This window comes from Hemicordylus capensis, chromosome 6 (genome assembly GCF_027244095.1).
Source record: "Hemicordylus capensis ecotype Gifberg chromosome 6, rHemCap1.1.pri, whole genome shotgun sequence".
NCBI classification, from domain to species: Eukaryota; Metazoa; Chordata; class Lepidosauria; order Squamata; family Cordylidae; genus Hemicordylus; species Hemicordylus capensis.
In genome coordinates this window covers 47,149,041-47,170,132 of record NC_069662.1, presented here as the reverse complement: position 1 = coordinate 47,170,132, position 21,092 = coordinate 47,149,041, and the positions used below count along the sequence as shown (strand labels likewise).

General features: G+C 44.6%; 2 protein-coding genes across 9 annotated transcripts in view; both read left to right on the top strand.

Moving 5' to 3' along the window:
• The window catches only part of WIPF2 (WAS/WASL interacting protein family member 2), a 35,828-nt gene extending 28,487 nt beyond the window's left edge, over positions 1 to 7,341 (top strand). For 5 of the 7 annotated variants that reach the window (XM_053261966.1, XM_053261962.1, XM_053261961.1 and 2 more), the window contains 2 exons: positions 691 to 792; positions 1,468 to 7,341. In XM_053261966.1, coding sequence (XP_053117941.1) covers positions 691 to 792; positions 1,468 to 1,526 — 161 coding nt within the window. In that variant the 3' untranslated portion in view covers positions 1,527 to 7,341. Of the gene's footprint in view, positions 1 to 690; positions 793 to 1,340 lie in introns of all 7 variants that reach the window. The other 2 variants (XM_053261967.1, XM_053261965.1) reach the window with 1 other exon arrangement.
• A 1,604-nt stretch (positions 7,342 to 8,945) lies between these two features.
• The window catches only part of CDC6 (cell division cycle 6), a 28,121-nt gene continuing 15,974 nt past the window's right edge, over positions 8,946 to 21,092 (top strand). The window contains exons 1-6 of one of the 2 annotated variants that reach the window (XM_053261960.1): positions 8,946 to 9,238; positions 11,587 to 11,788; positions 12,738 to 12,992; positions 16,552 to 16,751; positions 18,275 to 18,450; positions 20,226 to 20,332. In XM_053261960.1, coding sequence (XP_053117935.1) covers positions 11,602 to 11,788; positions 12,738 to 12,992; positions 16,552 to 16,751; positions 18,275 to 18,450; positions 20,226 to 20,332 — 925 coding nt within the window. In that variant the 5' untranslated portion in view covers positions 8,946 to 9,238; positions 11,587 to 11,601. Of the gene's footprint in view, positions 9,239 to 9,347; positions 9,730 to 11,586; positions 11,789 to 12,737; positions 12,993 to 16,551; positions 16,752 to 18,274; positions 18,451 to 20,225; positions 20,333 to 21,092 lie in introns of those variants that run through there. The other variant, XM_053261958.1, reaches the window with a different exon arrangement.

Here is a 21,092-nt window from a genome sequence, read left to right as displayed (position 1 = left end):
ACTTAATAGATCTTGTATAAGATAGCTGGGAGGATCTGTGAAGCAATCTTTGTCCACCCTACTGGTGATCCTATCAGATTCTAATCAAGGCATGGTAAAAACCTTGTCCACATTACCACTCTCATAAAGGAAAATAAGGATGCACAGCCAATGTAGAATTGACCCATTATTACTCAAGTTCAGTTACTGTGGAAACTATGGAAATACTTAAATTGACCAGGGAGAACTGTGTGTGCATGTTGAGGTGGAGAAGAGAAGATCTAAACACATATGTGAAATCTAGGAGCCAGCTCTAAAATCAAAGGTATTCTCTGTCCTTGGACACTGGCATTTTTTAAACACGTGGATACTTTAAAGTTTGTATCTTAGGGTCAGAACAGGGAACTGGAGATCTGTGAAGCAATCTTTGTCCACCCTGCCAGTCATGCTATTGGATTCTAATCAAGGCATGATAAAAACCTTGTCCACATTATCCCACACATAAAGGGAAATAAACTTGTTTTTAAAAGTTGAGAGTATGAGTCTGTGCGTGTGTTACATCTCTAGTGCTCTGTTTAGAACAGGTTCATCTTTGTCATTTTAACCATCGCTCTTTTAGAGCTTTTAGAAACAGAGTAGGAGGAACCCTTCAGGCTTTGCGTTGCCTGCCACATTGATGATAACTACCTCCCCCCGCCACCTTTTCTGCAGATGACTTTGAGTCCAAATACTCCTTCCACCCAGTTGAAGATTTCCCAGCCCCAGAAGAGTTCAAGCACTTCCAGAGGATTTATCCCAGCAAAACAAACAGAGGTAAGTGCTGGTTTGACTCACTCCTATTGCTTGTTCTTGCTAGCACCTTGCTTGAGAAACTGGCAAGTAGCAATAGGTGCTGTTCTCTAGGGCCAAGGGATCTGCTTGCCAGCACCATGTACAAGGCTTTTTTTTTTTTTTTTGCCACTAACTACTCCTTTGTTCCAGTCCCAACTTCTCAAATTATGCAAATACAACCTTGCATCATTTTGTATAGTATATATTCTAGCCTGGGTTTCCCCAGGTATAAAGAGTTTTGGCAAGAAAGGTGGGGCGGGGGGAACAGGAGATAGCATTTAGGGATGCTGGAGTAGCACAAGCAGACTGGGAACCTGTGGGGGGTGGGGGCGGTGCTCATTGCTCCTCACAGTAACATATTGGTGGAATCCAGAAGCCCAGTCACTCTCAGATCTGCCTGAGGACAAATGAGAAGATGACACCTTGTGGTGTGTTTTCATTTGCTTGCTTACTGGCCAGGACTGTTGAGGAAGCTGGCACCCTGTTGCATATACCCACTTGGGATTTAACAGACACTGTTGTCTTTTCAGCTACTCGTGGGGCCCCACCCTTGCCTCCTATCCCCAGGTGAAAAACAGCAGGGTATCGTTGCACAGCACTGAATCAATTGGACCAGTGTTCCTCTCTCCAGATTCCTCTTCCTTTCCCGTCCTTTAGAAACCTGCATGAGAAACACACTCCTGTTGTTTGTTCAATCATTGCAAGAACCTGGATGAATCCACAATATCTCACCTCCATCTATGCATTTCACATCCGGACTTAAATGGACATCATTGGGCACAGCTGGGTGAGAACCTTCTTCTGCAGATCTGTCAGTGTCTCACTTTCCTTGCTGCTCTTGTCATGCAGGGAGTCTCCCCAGCTTGTAAACCATTACCACTCAAGACTGTTTGTTACCTGCACAAGGGTGCAGAGAATATTTCCCAGAAAAGCAAGCCAAACAGGACAGGTTTTGGAACTGTGGACCAGGTTGAGCCAAGTCTTTATAGATGACCATGAAAATGGAGAATTCCAATTTAACAGACAGCATTAAAAGAGTCTATCTCATGGACTGAAATATCTGTTCAACAGTTGATTGCAGACACTACATCCTAACTGATTAAACTATATAACTTGAAGAGGAGAGGGGAGGAAATGAGTGTAAACACAGCACCCTTTGGAGTGAATTCTGAGGGAAATTACACATGGCATTACCCATAGTAGCAAAGAGATTCAGGCTGTACAGCAGAGTTGTGCACTTACACTGCTGAACTATTCCTCCTTCTGCAGATCTAGGGCTGTCATCTTTGTGTGTTGCTTGCTTCCAGTGGTTGCTCGGATCTTCATTCAAGTGACTGTGATTTCTAACAATACTGTGCTTGTGCAGTGTAGAAGGCAGACATTGCATGTGAAGAAACTATTACATCAGGGGGCCACCACTGCCATGTGCATTGTATTCATAAATAGCTGGGACTTGGGGGTGGGAGCAACCACTGGAAACAGCAGAGGGGAGGGTGAGGAGAGCTGTCTGAGGTGAGGGTTGGCAGTTCCATTGGAGAAGTGCAAGATGATGGTGCCCATAGACAAAGGTTGGGGAACATGGACAGAGGTGCTGCAGTGGTGCAGTGACAAGGTGCTTTAGGCCTGAAGTGGTTTAGAAATTGACACTGCTTGCCTACCTCTTCAGAAGACTACATTCTCCTATTTCCTCAAATGGTGGGATGTCCCTGTCTTTATCCCCTTGTGCTGTGGATATCTTGGAATGAGGCACACCTGTCTGTGTACCTAACCCAACAATAGCAGGCATGTGTTTAGTTCACCTTTGGGCTGAAGGGTGGATGGATGTTGGCTGCCTGCCCAGCCAATGGAGGCCCTCAGCGAGGCATTAGGAGGAGGTGGAAATGAGAAGCATTCCACTGGTTAGGAGTAGGATGTTGTTTCTGCCACCCCCACCCACCCCAGTTAGCGGGTCTGATTAAAACACTAATGCTTAAATTGGCTATTTTAACCCAAATCTAATCCACTCCAGTAAAGACACTTTTAAGGCAAGGGTGAGGGCAATGGACATGGAGAAACAGGGCCTGACACCAGGGGGAGACCTTCTAGCACACTTTGAGGTCGGAGCAGCAGTTTGTTTTGCCAGAACGAAAAAGAATTGTGGGTTGTCCATGTGTTCCTCGGGGCAATCACTCTGAAACATCAGTGTGGGAATGCGCAGACCTATCTCAGTGCATGTACAGCCTGCTTGGGAAATCACTGTTAGGTTGTTTGCAGCAACAGAGGTATCCCATTCAGAGTCTGAATGCCACAGAACTGGCCTTAAAGCAGAAACAACATTCCTTGCCTCTTCTGACCCTCTCTCCTCATTCATACTCTCCGCAGAGAGTTATAACACTAAGCCTAGCTAGCTGGTTGATTGGTTTTGTTTGCCTTACACACTACTTCTGTCGTGATTGGTACTAGATTTATTATAATTATTGTGTATATTTACTCTTAAATAACTTGGGGTGGGGAAATACATGTTATAATCATAAATATTGATCTATTTTGTATGTTGTAAAAAATTTGTAATATAGGATCAATGTGGGCTTGCCAGCCATATGCTACAAAGTTCTCTCACCTTCTACTTATCTTTTGTTTATGATGATGGAAATTCATCTGCGTTTATTTTAACAACTGGGCAGCCCCTCATGTTGAGGGCCAGTGCTCAGTTGGAGGAATTTCTATTTCTTTTTTTTTCTTCTGGAGGAAAATTAAATTTTGCCCAGTACAGCTGACTGGGAAAAGAATTAAATGCATTGTGCATTTGCAGGGGGGCGGGGGTAACTTTTTTAAAAGGTAATATTCCCTGTATTGCTAGCTTCCAGTAAATAAATCCTTTTGTTTGGGAAGCAACTGTGAAAGGGGTTTCCTATGCTTGAAATGGCAGTGAAATTAAAACTTAATAAAAGAGGCACATGTTTTACTTGCATGCTCTGGGCCAAAGCACTGCTTTCTCTCCCCCACCCCCACCCCCCGGTGTGTTGGGTTTTTACTGTGGTGTGGGTAGGTGTGTTCGCACTTGCATTTCTTTACTGCACAAGAGTATATGTTTGTACAAGGAAAGGTTAGGAAAATATATTATACTTAGTAATTCTTTTCTCTTCCTTCCACCCTGCCAAAGCTCAGGGCAGGTTCATACAATATTTTAAAAACCACAAACTTAAAATTCACCATCACAATCATTGGATGAAAATTTCTAATTTTACTTTGGCAAAATATATTTGATCGTGTGCTGAAGGCTACTGCCACATTTCATACTGGAAAGATAGGGCCAATTAGTATATTAAGCAGAACTGAACGCTAAACCGCCCTGAGCCTTTTTGGAAGGGTGGTATAAAAATCGAAAGAATAAATAAAGCTTATTCCTGAGCTGTGCCATGTCAGCGTGTGAGTGAGGGAAACTGCATGTTTGAATATCAGTCCATTTTTTAAAAGTCCTGTGTACATTAAAAACACACACCTAGCCTGTTGGTAACAAGGCTCAGCCTAGCATTTCCAGTTTATCGTTTGAGGTGCAAGTTATTTTTTGATTGGAATATTTAAACATGTTCCCTGCTCTCTGCTCTCTCTTACACATGTAGGGATGTGCATGAACCACAGTTTGAGCACATTTTGGGAGTGGGTCATGGGAGCTTTAAGAAAGAGGAGAGCAAGTCCTTAACTACCCTCTGCTGCCCCATGCAGCTTCCTGCTGGGGCAGCCCATATCCCAACAAGCCCTGCTTGGTGTCAGCATGCACATGGCATCCACACATGCATGAGCACCATTTGCGTGGTTGGCAACACCATACTGGGATCAGCACCACATGCCCACACAATGAAGATGTTGACTAGCCTGTAGATACAAAAGACCATGGATCATGCTGATGCTAAGGCTGGTTGTACCATATTTGAGACTGTCTGTGAGCAGTCCTTTAGTGCGTGCCATGATTCCATGTAAATGCAGACAATGCTCAGAAGATGATCTTGAGGCCACAATTTGGCTTCCTTCTGCTTCTTTCTTTTTTTTTAAAAAAAACAAGCTTCTAGCCTTTTTGATTACAAAGAGATGGCTAGAAATGTGTGGGCAATGCCCAGTGGAATCTCAAAAGCTGATGGGAAAGGTTTTATTGCCCTGCATGGTTCCTTGCCCCTCCCCATAACTAGGAATAATAGAATGATGCAAAATAGCTTTCTAAAAATTGTAGAATTATGCAAAATGAAATGTTGCAAATTTCATTTCCATAACTCACATAGGCTACAGAATCCCACATTACTTGATGTGGAATTTAGGCTACCCTGGTTCAGTTGTATGTGGATTTTTTTTGCAGAACACACCCAACCCTGCTCTTCAATATTGCGATCATACTACTTCTTTCACTGCAATTGGTATGTGAAACTGCACCAAAGGTGTAGTGTGTCCACTGAAAAGGTTTGAAAAGGTGTAGTGTGTCCATTGTTGAATAACAAGTTATCCAACCTTCACTCACTGTGCCTTATCCTTAAGTGGGTCCCAGTTGGGTTATTTTGGGATGTCTGTCGACCTTTACCCTCTTGCTAACTGACATACACTCTGTATCCTTTGTGTTAATGCTTTTGTTGACACTATTACCCTTAGCTGGGGGAACACTACTGAGAACCACTTCCTGTGGCTTCAAGAATCAGAATTTGGGTCTCTTGCACTTTTACCTTGTTTTAAGTCTACCCTTTGTCTTTAAGATTAAAAACTGTCTTTTGTACACCCTTCATCCTTTTGCTTTTGTTTGTAAATGTTCGGGGAAAGGACTTTCTCTGGACTTCATCAACAAGTGAAAGAATCCCAGGATTCTCTAGTCTTTTGCTTGTGGGCATGTTTGACTTGCACCATCTGAGCTTGCATAACATTCTTACATAATTTTCTTACCCCATTAAAATATGAGATTAAAGGTAGAGTGTGCCATGGAGTCAGTGTCGACTCCTGGCAACTACAGAGCCCTGTGGTTTTCTTTGGTAGAATACAGGATGGGTTTACCATTGCCATCTCCCAATAGTGTGAGATGATGCCTTTCAGCATCTTCCTATATTGCTGCTGCCCGATATAGGGGTTTCCCTTAGTCTGGGAAACATACCAGCAGGGATTCAAACTGGCAACCTCATGCTTGCTAGGCAAGTCATTTCTCACTGTGCCATGAGATTAGCTGTGGGGAAATCTCCAAGAAATGCTCTTCATGTGGTATTTAGAGGAGCTACTTGTTTCTCTTTTCAATTTGATGCTCTTGCCATTAAAATGGTCACGATGTATGAAGCTAGATCTTTTTTTAATACTAGGAATCCCTCTCTCCAAAACTTTTTTTGAATGGGATCTCTGAAGAGCGTTACCTGCCAGTTCCTTTACAAGTAATTTGCTGTAAAGTAAAGGTAAAGTGCCATCAAGTCAGTGTCGACTACTGGTGGCCACAAAGTCATGTGGTTTTCTTTGGTAGAATACAGGAGGGATTTACCATTGCCATCTCCTGCACAGTATGAGATGATGCCTTTCAGCATCTTTCTATGTTGCTGCTGCCCGATGTAGATGTTTCCCATAGTCTGGGAAACATACCAGTGGGGATTCGAACCAGCAACCTTTTGCTCCCTAGGCAAGTTACTTTCCCGCTTACTGTAAGCAGTACTTAAAATGTGAGTTAATAGAAAGGATGGCTGCTGCTTAGAGGGCTTTGGTGTAAGAGTTGGTGAGTAGCTGTGTTGCAAAAGACACAATGAAATCTCCATTACTTGCCTAATCATCTGATCTTGTAAGCGAAGCAGGGTCCAATCTGGTTGGTACTCAGATGGGACCATATCTGGGAAGATGAGGTGTCATAGGCTTATCTATATTCTGATTTTTATGGGTGGAGAGATGGTCTTGTAGCAAGCATGAACTTGGCCCCTTTACTAAGAAGGATCTGCCCTGGTTTGCATTTGCATGAGATGTGTGAGCACTCACAGATATTCCCCTTGGGATGGGGCTGCTCTGGGAAGAGCATCTGCATGCTTGCATACAGAAGGTTCTAAGTTGCCTCCCTGGCATCTTCTAGATAGGGCTGAGAGATTCCTGCCTGCAACCTTGGAGAAGCTGCTGTCAGTCTGTGTAGACAATACTGAGCTAGATGGACCTATGGTCTGACCCAGTATATGGCAGCTTCCTATGTTCCTAGCAGCAGATGGTACATTTGCATCTCCCCTCCCTTCCTCCTGAATCCATGCCTTTCATCAGAATCCAGTTTTAATAAGCAAGTTACTAGTTGTCATTGTTCTTGTAGAGATGAGGGTTTAAGGTGAAGGTATTATCTGCTGAGGCTTCTTGAGAGGCAGGTTGGAGAGGGTGAAAGAAGGATTTTGCTCTATTCTCTACATACTGTGTTCTACAGTGCCCCCTTCCCTTTTACTGTTTCACTACTTTGCAAGACACTGTATCGGACTCACAGTAAGTGGGTGCTGTTTTTACTAAAATTGTAATTGCATCTGCTGATGCAGAATAGTCTGTCCATGATCTAATAAATTAATCAAATACAAATAGTGTTTGCATAATTTGTTCAATGAGCACCATGTATCTTGTAGAGAATTGTACAGATTAACTGTCCTGCTATTGCAGTTTTAGTTTTCACTGCACATTCAAACATGCTGCGTTTTATTACGTGTATATCCTGTAACTTGAAGCCTCATTCATCAATTTTACATATGTCTCCTGTCCCTGAAGAACACTCAGTAGTAGGTTGGGTGGCTGGCTTCAGGAAACCTAGGAGTTTTCTCAAATTTCCTTTCTAATCACTGGCAGTTTATCTCTATTCTCATGCCTCCAAAAATACAGCTCTCATAATATACAACTTGTTCTAGTTGCATTCCGTCTGCCTGAATTCCCAGACCATTAAAAGGCAACCTGGAAAAACCCGAGAACTCCCTCTTCCTTCTCAATCCTCCTTTTTAAAAAACAAACAAAAGGTATATCTGAACTTTAACAACCTGCAGTAGGAGGAAGGTAGCCAGTCCTCATTGTTGATGAAGAAGCAGCAGATCTTGAAGGCATAAGAACCCAGCTGGATCAGGCCCAAGGCCTATCTAGTCCAGCATCCTGTTTCACACAGTGGCACTGGTCACATTTCTTCCTTTCCCCTTGGCTCACAGGGCAATTGATTCTTAAGTGAGTACTGCAAGGAGAAGAGCCCAGTCCTAGCAGATGAAGGAGCATGCTAGTGGTGATAGTTTGACTCACTCATTTTCCTCTCCTCCTCCAGATGGCCCTTAGGCTTTTTTTTGACACCATCATAAAATATGTAGCAACTGCTGCCCCACTATTAGCATGTTCTGGATGCTGTTAGAACTCAGAAAAGTGATATGGAAACTTTTTCCCCTTGCACATTGCTAAAATTAAGAATCTCACAACAAAATTGATTGCAGATTCAGGGTGGACAAGAAGTACTTCATCACACAGTATGCAATTAACTCAGATAATTTGCTGCCACAATATGTGAATGGCTGAGAAGATGTGCTAGTGGAGGGCAGATCTATTAACAGTTTGTACTAACTTGATTATCCAGAGCGAGGCAGTGTATCTGAAGAGGCAACCGCAAAAAGGCAATCACAAGACTTCTGCCTTGAGGTGGTGCTTACGGGCTGCGTAAAAATCAATTAGCTGTCCACTGTTCGAATCTAAATTGCTTGCCCTTTTCCTAGCCAGCAAGACTCTTCCCACGTCAAAGTAGATTTTAAGGTGGTAGACACGCGGGTAGGAGTCGGGTTGCGAACAAATTCAAACAGTGTGTGCGATTAGGGAGCTTAGGCACTCTGAAAATGGTCTTCTCCCTCTCCATATAGCGAGGCAGGCACCTACTTGATCACTGAAAATAAAAACCTACTACCAGTCCCAACGACTACATGTTCCAGCGCGCTCCGCTCTTCTCATCTCCCAGCCCCGCTTTCTATCCTGGGTTCGTTGAACAGGAATTATCAGCCCCCCCCCCCCGCCACCACCACGGGAGAAAGAACCACAGGCCTAAGAGCGCCATTAGCGCAGACACGGCTCGCAGCCTCGCATACGTGTAGCCGCACAGGCCTTGCCTTTTTCGCCCTGTTCTCACAGCAAACCGAGCACCTCTCCCCACATCAAACCGGAAGCAGAGAGTGCGCGCGTGCGCACGCGCGAATAGTTTGTCTCTGTGGGAGGCTTGGGCGGCCAAGTCTCCTTGCGAGTCCTATGAAGAGGAAAAGGCGATTGGCTGGAGCTGAAGGCGGCGCGAGACAGAGAAGGAGGGCCCCAAGATTCAGGCTTGGCGCGAAAAGCGGCGATTGGCTTGGAAGGGGCGGCGCGCCACGAATACGGTGCTAGGGCGGCTAGTCCTTTGGGTCAATGTGTGCTGCGAGCCAGCCAGTCAGCTGAGGTCCGCGCGCGCTTTCTCTTGAAGGTTCGGTTTGTGGTGAGTGCAAAGGGGGTTTGGGGTTCAGGAAGGAAAGGGGCTGCATATGATAGATAGGCTGGATATGGAAGCGAGGGGCTTGGGAAGAGGAAAGGCTTGTGGTGGGGAAGGGAAGGGAGAGGGGGCAGAGGAGTCGCCTGTGGGATTTCTTGCCATGAGACTTTTGCAATCTCAAGCAAGCTTTTGCTAGGGAGTAAGACCGGTTAAACTCCGGGGATTTACTCCTGAGTAAATGTGGCCAGCTGCCCCTAGCCCCGGATGCGGGGCTAAATGGAAACTTTGAGGATGGTTTGGAAACGGTCTAGGAAGGACGGGTTCCCTCCACCAATGCTGTTGCTTTGATCGTCTGAGAGACATCTGAACCTGTTATTAAAATTCTTATTTGGGTGACTGGAGCCAGTGAACTTTTCTACCTGAGTGGGGATTTGAATGTATCTCTTCTTCTTTCTCCCACTGCCCAGAGTTACCAACCAGAGATGAAAGTTTGGGTGGTATATAAATTTGATAAATAAATAAAATTAAACTTAAAAACTGTTTACACGCTCTTGCTCACTCACAGGCACACCAGGCCAGGAGGTGAAAGAAAGAGTGTAGAGAACACTGTTCTCTCTAAGGCATGTGGGCACATGCATGCGCACTCACGCAAGTTTTTAAATGTCTGCTCAGTTAATTTTAGATCCCACTCAGGTTGAATCAATGCTCTGAATGCACGTGTGCACACACGCTGTCTTGATAATGCTGCCCAAAACAAAATTCTGCACACATATGAAAAAAGCTAGAGATAATATTGGTGGGGAAAGGTGGTAACAAAACACTGGTGGGCCACTTTAAGGGATGGGTGTGAAGGCACTGGCCTACTACCCATATTAGACATGGTGTCTTAACATGGCTCCCCAGCAGAGCTAATGATTTCTGTCCTACAAATGATGGGCTCTAGCTCAGATGGCTTTAAAACCTAGATGTATTTATGAAGCGTAGGACTGTCTGTTAAGTGGCTGTTTGCACCCCTGTTATGGGAACCCTCCCACTGTAGAGACTTGAAGTCTGGATATCCCTTGGAAGCTTGTTAAATTAACCTGATTGGGCTTGATTTTAGTGATGTCATCTTTTTTTGCTTTTGTGATCCACCCTGGGCTTGCTATTAGTCATTACAGCTAGATGGAACATCCATTTACAGAGATAGTATGCTTCTGAAACCTGGAAGGAAACAGGAGATACCATCCACCATGCCCTACTTCTGTGCTGTCTAGAAGCATCTGACATCATTTTTGGCTGGGCTAGATGGATCCTTGGCCTGATCCACTAGGACTTATGTTGGCTTGACAGCTGTGAACATTTAGGCTTCTGAAGGTGTTTTCTCCTTACCTTCAGAACTCATGGTTGCAAACAGTGTGCCCTCTAATTTTTATCTGTGTGTGGAATGAGTTTTGTTCTGGGTGGCAGTATTGAGGCAGTGTGCATGCACATGCATTCAGAATGGGGCCTTCCTGATTCAGCCTGAGCAGAAATAAAAATTAACTGAGCAGAAATGAAAAAAACTTGTGTGCGTGCGTGCACATGCATGCCTTAGAGGGAACATTGGTTGCAAGTATGCTTGGGTCTATTAACATTGGCAAGTATAGAAGAGAAAAGCATATGAGTGTAGGTGGATGAGGAGGGGAGAACATGATTAATAATTTTATTTGTTAGCTGCCCCATAACAAATTGTTCTTTAGGTGGCTCACAATAAAACAACATAATAAAACTTAGAATTAAAACACAAAACAATTACAATAAAATACAAAAGTATTTTTAAAACTGATTTTAAAAGACCTGGGTGAACATAAAGTTCTTCATCTGGCAAAGTGACGATGCCAGGTAAACCTCATTGGGAGGGTATTCCATAAATGGGGTGCCACCATGGAAAAGGACCTCTCCCTAGTAGCTACCCATCTTGCCTCATTTGGCAGGGACATTCGGAACAGGGCCTCTGAAGAAGATCTCAAGGTCTAGGTAGAGACATGTGGGACAAGATGCTCTCTGAGGATCAAAAGGGATCAGGAATAAAAAGTTTATGCTGGGTGAATGTAACTAATCTTGAGGGATGGGAGGATCTGTAAGTAGTGGATACTTTTCTTTAAAAAGAGGTGCTAATCATTAAGCTATCTGGAAGCCCTTCCCTGTAATATAAAATCTGTGTGTGTTGAGTGAGGAGAGATAATAATCTGCACATGCTCCATTATTTTTATTATTTGCATAGGAAAAGTGGTATAAGCGAGAGATGGGGCAGTTATAACCGATGAAGATTATTTGTGACACTTTATTTTGTGTCTCACTTTGCTTTCATACTAATTTTTCTACTTTTTTAGGTGCCAGTTTCCATCATGCCCAGCACCAGATCTCAGTCGCAAAGCCAGAGCACCATCAACTTCCCAAAGCGGAAATCCGTCCAGACACCTCGCAAACCTCTAGAAAATAAGGGTGCTTTGAAGCCGGACCCAAATACGCCACCCATCTCACCTCCCTCTTCCCAGGAGCGGGTCTTGCCTCTCAGTCCCCGTAAGCGCCTAGGTAAGTTCTGTTTGACCAAAATATCTTGATATTGTCTTATGGGGCATGCTGAGACATCTCACCTCAGTACTGGCCCAATATGTGGAGCTTTGTAAAGCAATGCCAAGAACTAGGACTCTTGCCAGCCTACTGAAATGCCTACCATATCATGCATTACAGGGCTCCTCAACTTCAGCCCTCCAGATATTTTTGGCCTACAACTCCCATAATCCCCAGCCACGATGGCCAATAGTCAGGGATTATGGGAGTTGTAGGCCAACATCTGCAGGAGGGCCGAAGTTCAGCAGCCCTGTAATTAGTAACTGAAAGCACTGTCTTGCTGAACAGCAGAATTTGTGGTAGAGCTTGGACACTTGTACATTGCAAGCAGTTAGGCATACCTACGCCCATTGAATCTGGTAATCTTAAAATCACCTAACTGCATGGGACTGGGCCTTGCTCTAAATGTTGATCCACCACTGACCAGAGTTATTTTCCATGGAAGCTCATTCTTTTAGATAGGCCTGGTTGTGCTGCTGTGCCTGAAATAATTATTCTGCTCAATAATATGCTTAATAATAAAACTGACATTTACAAAAATTGAACTGTGCTTTGTCTTCTGAACCCAGCTCAAATTTTTTGGAACAACTAGAAAGGCACAAGAGGAAGGTTAGTTGGATTGTTTGAGTAAATATATATGAACCCACCCCTGCAAAAAAAAATGCATTAGGCAGGGTGCAGTAGCTCTGATTCTTGAATACACAGATATCTGACAGATTCTCCTTGTGCTTTCACAAAATTATGACAATGAAAGCTAGATTCTTTAAAAGGGAAAAAAATATCGGTAGAAGTCAGCTTCTACATAGAAGGCAAGTAGCTTCCCTTTTCTACCTGGCTTCTTGACTATCATCCACTCTTTTCTGCCCCTTGCTGCTTTTCTCTAAACTGGGTGCTTCTTTTCCCCCCACAGGACATGACAATCTCTGCAATGTTGCCCAGCTATTGCCTTGTTCTCCATCTAAGCTGAGTAAGAAAGAGAACAGCTTCCCACCCACCTCCCCCAAGGGACAGCGCCTATTCTTTGAGCAACCAGACCCCAAATCTCCAGCCAGGGATGGAAATTTGTGCCCATCTCCCCTCCGTAGGCGCCAGGAGACTCCCAAAGCTTCACAGCTCCTCCATGCTAGGAAAGAGCTGGCATGTAGACGTCTCCTTAAGCTAGAAGGTAAGTAACAGTATTGCATGTGGTGTTGTCAATCTTCTGTGTTTCCATTGATTTTTTTCTCAGGTGGTCTCCATAACTTTCCAGGGAACTTTAACACCACTAGTGGATTTATCTGTCTGCCTTCCACTAGCTGAGAGTATTGTTACAGAATGGGGACTGTACGATTGTGCCGCAACTTTAGAACCAGTTTCCAAACTTGTTTAATTGTAACACTGTCCCCAGACAACTTTAGCCACTGTAGTTCTGTGAAAGAAGTTTGGACCTCATAAAAAATTAGAACATAAGAACGGCCCTGCCTGATCAGGCCCATGGCCCATCTAGTCCAGAACCCTGTTTCGCACAATGGCCCACCAGATGCCTCTGGAAGCCACAGGCAGGAGTTGAGGGCATGCCCTCTCTCCTGCTGTTACTCTCCTGCAGCTGGTACTCCCCTGCAACTGGTACTCAGAGGCATCCTGCCTTTGAGGCTGGAGATGGCCCACAGGCATCCTGCCTTTGAGGCTATAGGTGGCCCACAGCCCTCCGACAAGTAGCCGTTGATAGACCTCTCCTCCATGAAGTTATCCAAACCCCTCTTAAAGCCATCCAGGTTGTTGGCTGTCACCACATCTTGTGGCAGAGAATTCCACAAGTGGATTATGTGTTGTGTGAAAAAGTACTTCAGTTTGTTGATCCTAGATTTCCCAGCAATCAATTTCATGAGATAACCCCTGGTTCTAGTGTTATGTGAGAGGGAGAAGAATTTCTCTCTCTCCACTTTCTCCACACCATGCATGATTTTATAGATCTCTATCATGTCTCCTCGCAGTCTTTTTTCTAAACTAAAAAGCCCTAGGTGTTGTAGCCTTGCCTCATAAGGAAGGTGCTCTAGGCCCCTGATCATCTTGGTTGCCTTCTTCTGCACCTTTCCCGGTTCTACAATGTCCTTTTTTAGATGTGGTGACGAGAATTGTACGCAGTACTCCAAGTGTGGTCACACCATAGTTTTGTATAAGGGCATTATATTAGCTGTTTTATTTTCAGTCCCCTTCCTAATGATCCCTAGCATGGACTTGGCCTTTGTTACAGCTGCCGCACATTGAGTCGACACTTTCAATGAGCTGTCCACCACGACCCCAAGATCCCTCTCCTGGTCAGTCACCGACAGCTCAGATCCCATCAGTGTATATTTGAAGTTGGGGTTTTTCGTCCCAATGTGCATCACCTTACATTTGCCAACACTGAACCGCATTTGCCACTTTGTCGCCCACTCCCCCAGCTTGGAGAGATCTTGTTGGAGCTCCTCACAATCCGTTTTGGATTTCACTACCCGGAAGAGTTTGGTATCATCTGCAAATCTGGCCACCTCGCTGCTTACCCCTGCTTCTAGATCATCTATGAATAAATTAAAAAGCACTGGTCCCAGTACAGATCGCCGGGGAACCTCACTTCTTACTTCCATCCATTGTGAAAACTCTCCATTTATACCTTGATACTTATGGCTAAATGTTCCTCAGACTCTCTTTTTGCCTCCCTTATTGTCACCTTGCATTTCTTTTGCCAGAGTTTGTGTTCCTTTCTGTTCTCTTCATTTGGACAGGCCTTCCAATTTTGGAAGGAAGTCTTCTTCCCTTTTATAGCTTCCTTGACAGTACCTGTTAGTCATGCTGGCATCCTCCTGGACTTAGTGGTACCTTTCCTCCTCTTGGGTATACAATCTAACTGGGCTTCTAATATTGTGGTTTTGAGTAAACTCCATGCACTCTGGAGCGAAGTGACTCTCCTGATTTTCCCTTTCAGCTTTCATTTCATCATAGTTCTCATTTTGGAGAAGTTTCCTCTTCTGAAATTCAAAATGTCTATGTTAGACCTCTTTGGTGATTCTCTCGCCACATGTATGCTGAATTTGATGGCACTATGGTCACTGTTCCCTAGAGGGTCGATGACACTGACATCACGCACCAGGTCCTGGGTGCCACTCAGGATTAAGTCCAATCCTTAACAGCTTCACAAAATGACAGTTCTCAAGGTGCATTGGAGAAAGCCAGGATACACACAGTGATTCAAATCTGTAGTGTAGATGTGATCACAAAGGACTTGAATGGTCACCTTTAAGCTTGGGTCAAATGGTTGTTGTAAATCACCTTGCTTGCCTAGGCAGAAAGATGGTGTATAAATGCAACAAATAGATAATAAAGTAGAGGTGAATAATCCAGTATTGAGAATACTCGAAGTTAGGGTGGGTGTCTTGGGCATCCTACTTAATCTTCCCTTCCCTGCACGCATTTATTTATTTATTGGATTCTAATGTCAAGAGCTGCAGACAGTGTTCAGAGGCTTATAATATGCGTCAATAATATAAAACCACCATAAGACCTATTGTGAAGGAATGACCCCTTCCCACTTTGTTTTATGGTTTGTAATTTGTTTTGTACTTGCCTTGTTATGTCTCCACTCGAAGCTCTGTAAGGTTTAAAAATGATCAGCAGCTCTGAGGTAATAGTTGTCAGCTGCAGAGTTTTGGAGATGACTCTGTAAACTGTTACTACCCTGTTTCCCCGAAAATAAGACATACCCCGAAAGTAAGACCTAGCAGTAATTTCTGATGTACCACTAATTGCCCTAGTGCATTTTTTGGGGCTAAAATTAATATAAGACACTGTCTTATTTTCGGGGAAACACGGTATTGGTTTTCTCCAGGCAGAGAGAGAAGGTTCTAGCTGCCTGAAGTAACAAATTCCTTCATTGGCCAAGGCATCCCTTTAGAACTGAATAAAGGGGAGACAGTGTTACAGCCTGGAGGAGGAGATCTGTGAGAGAGAGAAGAGTTCTGTTAAACTGTTTGCTATTGAGTGTTGTGTGAAGCAGAAGGTTAGAGTACTCGCAGTATAAGATTGGGCTGAAACTGCTTAGGAAGTTAGCAGTGAGAGAGCTGGTCTGACTGAAGCCCTCTAGGCCTTGTGACAGAAAGCTAGCAAGTTTGCTTGCTTGTATTTTTTAATTTTTATACTCTTGACAACCTAATCATTCATCTACTGGTCCTGGACTGAATTTTTGCATTTTTGAAATCTTTTTTATCCCAAGTAAACCTGTTCTTGTGTTTAATATATTTTCTGGTGTCTCTGTCAGTTATTTTAGTCCCACCTCACACCTACCTGCCCTTTTTACCAGACTACTAAGTTTTGGTTTTGGTTTTCAGTGACAGAGGGTATAGTGACTGTAAGCCTAAATATAGTCACACAGGTTTAACAGTCTTTTTGGTGGCAGCAGATGGTTAGACTGAGGGCCAGCTGCGGCCGAGCCCTCACAACTGTCTTGCTTAGACCCATGGTCTATCTAGTGCAGGTTCTGCATCCAAGAGTAGCAGCTAGAATAATAAAACACCTTGATAATATAAGAATAATATGGAGGCAACAAAAGCAATCTTTCACTTATTGTAACTAGCTCTTTCCTGAAATCAGTTAAGATATCGCCTATTGCTATGTCTTGTGGAAGAGAGTTGTGCAGTGAGGATGCAGTTGTTGTTCTGAGGTGGAGTTCTTTGTTCTAAACTGTCTGCCTCTTCATTTTGTATATGCAGTCACCTGCTACCAGCAGGCAAAGAGTCTCCTGCACACGGCTGTTCCGGATCAGCTGCATGCGAGGGAGAAAGAGACAGATGTCCTACTTAGATTCCTCAGGGAACATGTCTGTGGGGAGAAGTCTGGGAGTCTTTATATCTCTGGAGCTCCAGGCACTGGGAAGACTGCCTGCCTCAACAGGGTCCTGTTGGACCTGAAGGTAATTCTTGGGTCTGAATTTGATTGCTGACCTGTTTTGAGACCTTGACTATGAAACTTAGTGCCGGAAATATCATTTAATTTTGTTGTGATGGGAGCCCCATTTGAGTCTCATCTTTTTTATCCTTTCCCTGTATCCTATTGGGTATAGCGGGGAGCTCTGTGGATTTTAGAACATAATAATGGGGGCTTTCTTCTTGCATCACTCACCCGTTCCTGTGAGAGCCTGGTGTGCTGATTGTTTCTTTCCACTTTCAAGTCCTGATTTGAGAACCACTTGTCGTTTGAACAAACCTAGCCTACCGCATATGGATGAAATGGCAGACTGCAGTTTTCTGCAAAGTGCAGAGGGATTTCCCTTCCTCTCCTTGTGCATGGACAAAGGGGAGGGAATAGTGTGCAAGCTGTGGCACAGCTCATTTTTGTCACCACAAACTGGGCTTGTTGCTTCTGAACCAGATCTGTGGTTTGGTGTGATGTCTGAACTGACAAAACTGTGGCTTATAATCAGTCGGCAAATCCATGGCTTAAAGTGGGTTTTGCAAACCATGGTTTGTGCTAAATATGGTTTAGTGTCATATCTAAACAAGCCAGAGTAATTAAAGTACCACGGCTCTGCCTTCAGAGGCTGCTGCACTGTGAAAGCATAAGAAGCTGAGAGGGCGGGGTGGGGAGGGGGAGCAGACATACAGCTCTAAGCCTTTGGATGATCGAACCAAACATTTGGGTGCTCAAACCATTGTTTGGTTTCTAAACTATGGATGGCACAAACTGTGGTTTGAACTGATGTCTGACCTGAGCCTGCAAGAGCCTCTGAAACATCCTATTTGTGTTACCTTTTCAGGAAAATAGTCTAAACACTTGCACTGATAGTCCAAGTCCTTTGGGCGGCTTCATTAACTCAGAAATGGACATTAGGGTAGGGGTAGGCAACCAGTTTATTGTGGCTGAGAATGATGGGAGTTGTAGTTCAAAGGCTGGAGAGCCAGGTTTGGCTATCCCTCCACTAGGGTATTAAAAAAACATACAGCTAGTCGAGTAAGAACTACTACTATTATATACCACTTTTTAACCAAAGTGTTCAAAGCGGTTTACATAGATAAATAAATAAGGTGGTTCCCTGTCCCCAAAGGGTTCACAATCCCAAAAACATAAATGCACAAACAGTGTATGTGTTTTGCCACATTGTCTGTTGTAAAATACATGTGAGCAAAGAGCCAATTCAAGTAATTCTAGCGTACTGACCTTGAAGACAGAAAAACTGTTTCCTGCGGTTTTTGCATGGCTGGATGACGCAGCAGGAGGAAACTTTATGCATATGTGTGTGTCCGTCTGTCCATTCCACAAATTGGATTATTGCACACCAGGAAGTCATCTCCTGGGCTTATAATTCTCTCTAGGAGCCTGCTTCAAAACTTTTCTTGCAGACACTTCTGCTTAGAGGTGGCTCTTGGTGCTCCTGTATTGCCATTGCACTATTTGGACTCCCATTGCAAAAATTCTATTCTGTATCCTTTGTGGCAGACTGAGCTTGCTGACAGCCAGACCATTGTCCTAAACTGTATGGCCCTGAGGAGCTCCCAGGCTGTCTTCCCAGCAATTGCTGAACATTTGGGCCAGGCTGGAGCAGACAAGACAGCCAGGAGTAATGTCATCAGAAAGCTGGAGAAGCGGTTGACAGCAGGAGATAAACCCATGGTGTAAGTACAAGCCTTTGGGGCAGCAAACTTTGTGCTAGCCAGTTTTAAGCAAACCTTACCCCAACACTTACGGTGGATGGTAGTGTTTATCTTATTGTCGAAATATCTCCAAATCCATGTAGCCTGCTCTTTTATTTTGAGTGATCCTACATCTCTTTAGAGGTGTATTTTCAGGTTTTGTGGAGCATAACGTTAGGGCAGGCCTGCTCAGCTTAGCCCCCCGCCCAGCTGTTTTTGGACTACAACTCCCATAATCCCCAGCCACAGTGGCCAGTAGCCAGGGATTGTGGGAGTTGTAGGCCAACATCTGCAGGAGGGCCCAAGCTGAGCAGCGCTGCTTTAGGGGGAGGGGTTATAGTGCTTAATAACCGTGACATTTAAAACCTATTTAGTGAGCCGCTCAGAGAACAATTGTTACGGGGTACCTATATAAGTTGTTGCTGTTATACTTTGCTGACTTACTAGTTCTTTGCAATGTGTTTGGTACAGTTGTATAGTTTAGGTGCAGTCGAGCCATAGATGTAGCCTTTGCTATGAGATCAGATCTGTTAGTCTTTTGACCCTGTATATATGTGAATGGTCCATGCAACTTACTGCTCAGCAGGAATAAATCCAAATGTACAGCAAGAGTTGAAACAATACGCCTGTTGCAGTGTGGCTCCATTAAAAATGGGGGCAGTGTAATGCCATGTTAGAATTGAATGTGGAGTCCCAGTTTCAGATCAGTGACCAGCCATTAAGCTCTATGGCAGTGTTCCCTCTAACAGGCATTCCCAGAAGTTGTTGACTAAAACTCCCAGAATCCCCAGCCAAAGGCCACTGCAGCTGGGGATGCTGGGAGTTGTAGTGAATAGCCTCTGGGAATCCCTGTTAGAGGGAACAGTGCTCTATGGGTGAACTTGGACAAGTTGCTAGTTATGTTCACATGAACAGTGGCATGTGAACACATGAAAATTGACATCATTGGTATGTTTGTAGGAGTTGTTCAGAAATAAAGTTGTGCAATTGAGTCGGTGTCAAAGCCCTGTGGTTGTCTTTGGTAGAATACAGGAGGGGTTTACCAGTGCCATTCCCTGCACAGTATGAGATCTTTCAGCATCTTCCTATATCGCTGCTTCCTGATACAGGCGTTTCCCCAAGTCTGGGAAACATACCAGCGGGGATTTGAACCGGCAACCTCTGTTACTTCCCCGCTGCACCATTAGGTGGCCATGGCTTTATTTCGGTCATGTATATTTTATGAAGTAGAATCCCTTTCCCATGCTTCAGTACTTAAAGATTCCAAATTCTTCAGAAATGTAATAGTCCCCCCCCCAAAACCCCGCTGTTAAAGGGTACTTATCATCGTGCAGCATTAGTCTAATGTGAGGGTATGAAGCATCCTTGTGAAAAACCCTTAATTTTGGTGACCATATTAGAAAAGTCCTGTACCTGCTCCCCTGAGTGATGGAGATCTTGATGCTAACACCTAAAGACTGGAGAGAGCTGTTCAGCCTTGCGCAGAATTGGAAGCTAATGTCTGAATCTTGCCTTTAAAAAAAAAAAAAAAATCCCTTCGTGCCAAGATAAGTTACCTGACAAGGGATGTGCAGTTCCATCCTGTGCTGAGACCTGATCAGGGTAGGGGTGTTTGGTTACTCCGGTAGTGGGAGGAAATCTAACCTTTTCGCAGCTTTCCTCTCTCTCTCCTCCTGGATTGGTCAAATCTGTGTGTAACTTTCTCCTGGCCTCTTAGAAGGGCTGGTGCTCACATGCCAGTGTCTTTATCTGTGCAGTTTGGTTGTGCTGGATGAGATGGATCAGCTGGACAGCAAGGGACAAGAGGTGCTCTACACGGTGTTCGAGTGGCCCTCCCTCCCCAACTCTCGGCTTGTTCTCATTGGTGAGTGTCAGGTGCAGAAGTGTAGACCTGTCTCTGCAAAGGAGCCAGCATAGCGTAGTGGTTAGAATGTTGGACTAGGACCTGGAAGACCTGAGTTTGAATCCCCATTTAACCATGAAACTCACTGGGTGACTCTGGGCCAGTCACTTCTATCTCAGCCCTACCTACCTCACAGGGTGGTTGTGAGGATAAAAATAAGCATGTACACCACTCTGAGCTCCTTGGAGGAAAAGCAGGATATATAAATGTTAAAAGGGGTGGGTGAATTGGTTGGTTAGGGAATAGTTGAGTGCTTCTGGAAGCTCTCATCCCTGCCCATCAGGGTAGCTTGCCGTCACTGCTGCTCCTTGCCATTGCTGCTTGTTTAGCTGCTATCTCTTTCTGGCCCAGAGGAGGCAAGTGAGGGGCAAGCCACCACCAACTCACTCACCTGCCCTCTTCCCCTAAGCAGGGTGGGATGGGGCCACAGTTCAGTGGCAGAGGATCTGCTTTGGAGGCAGAAGGTCTCAGGTTCCATCCCTGGCATCTCCATGTAAGGCTGAAGGGTGGGGGGGAAACCTCCTGCCTGAAAGATTGAAGAACTGCTGCCACTCAGTATAGACCAGAGGTTCCTAACTAGTCCACCTAGGGATACTTGAAGGACTCTCGGGGAGGGGTGGGAGGCAAAGCCCTCCTGCATCCCCCATGCTGTAGTTTCACTCTTTGTTCCCCATCTGAGGATCACTGGCTTGAAGCTGATGTGTCTTCAGTGATGTGTTCC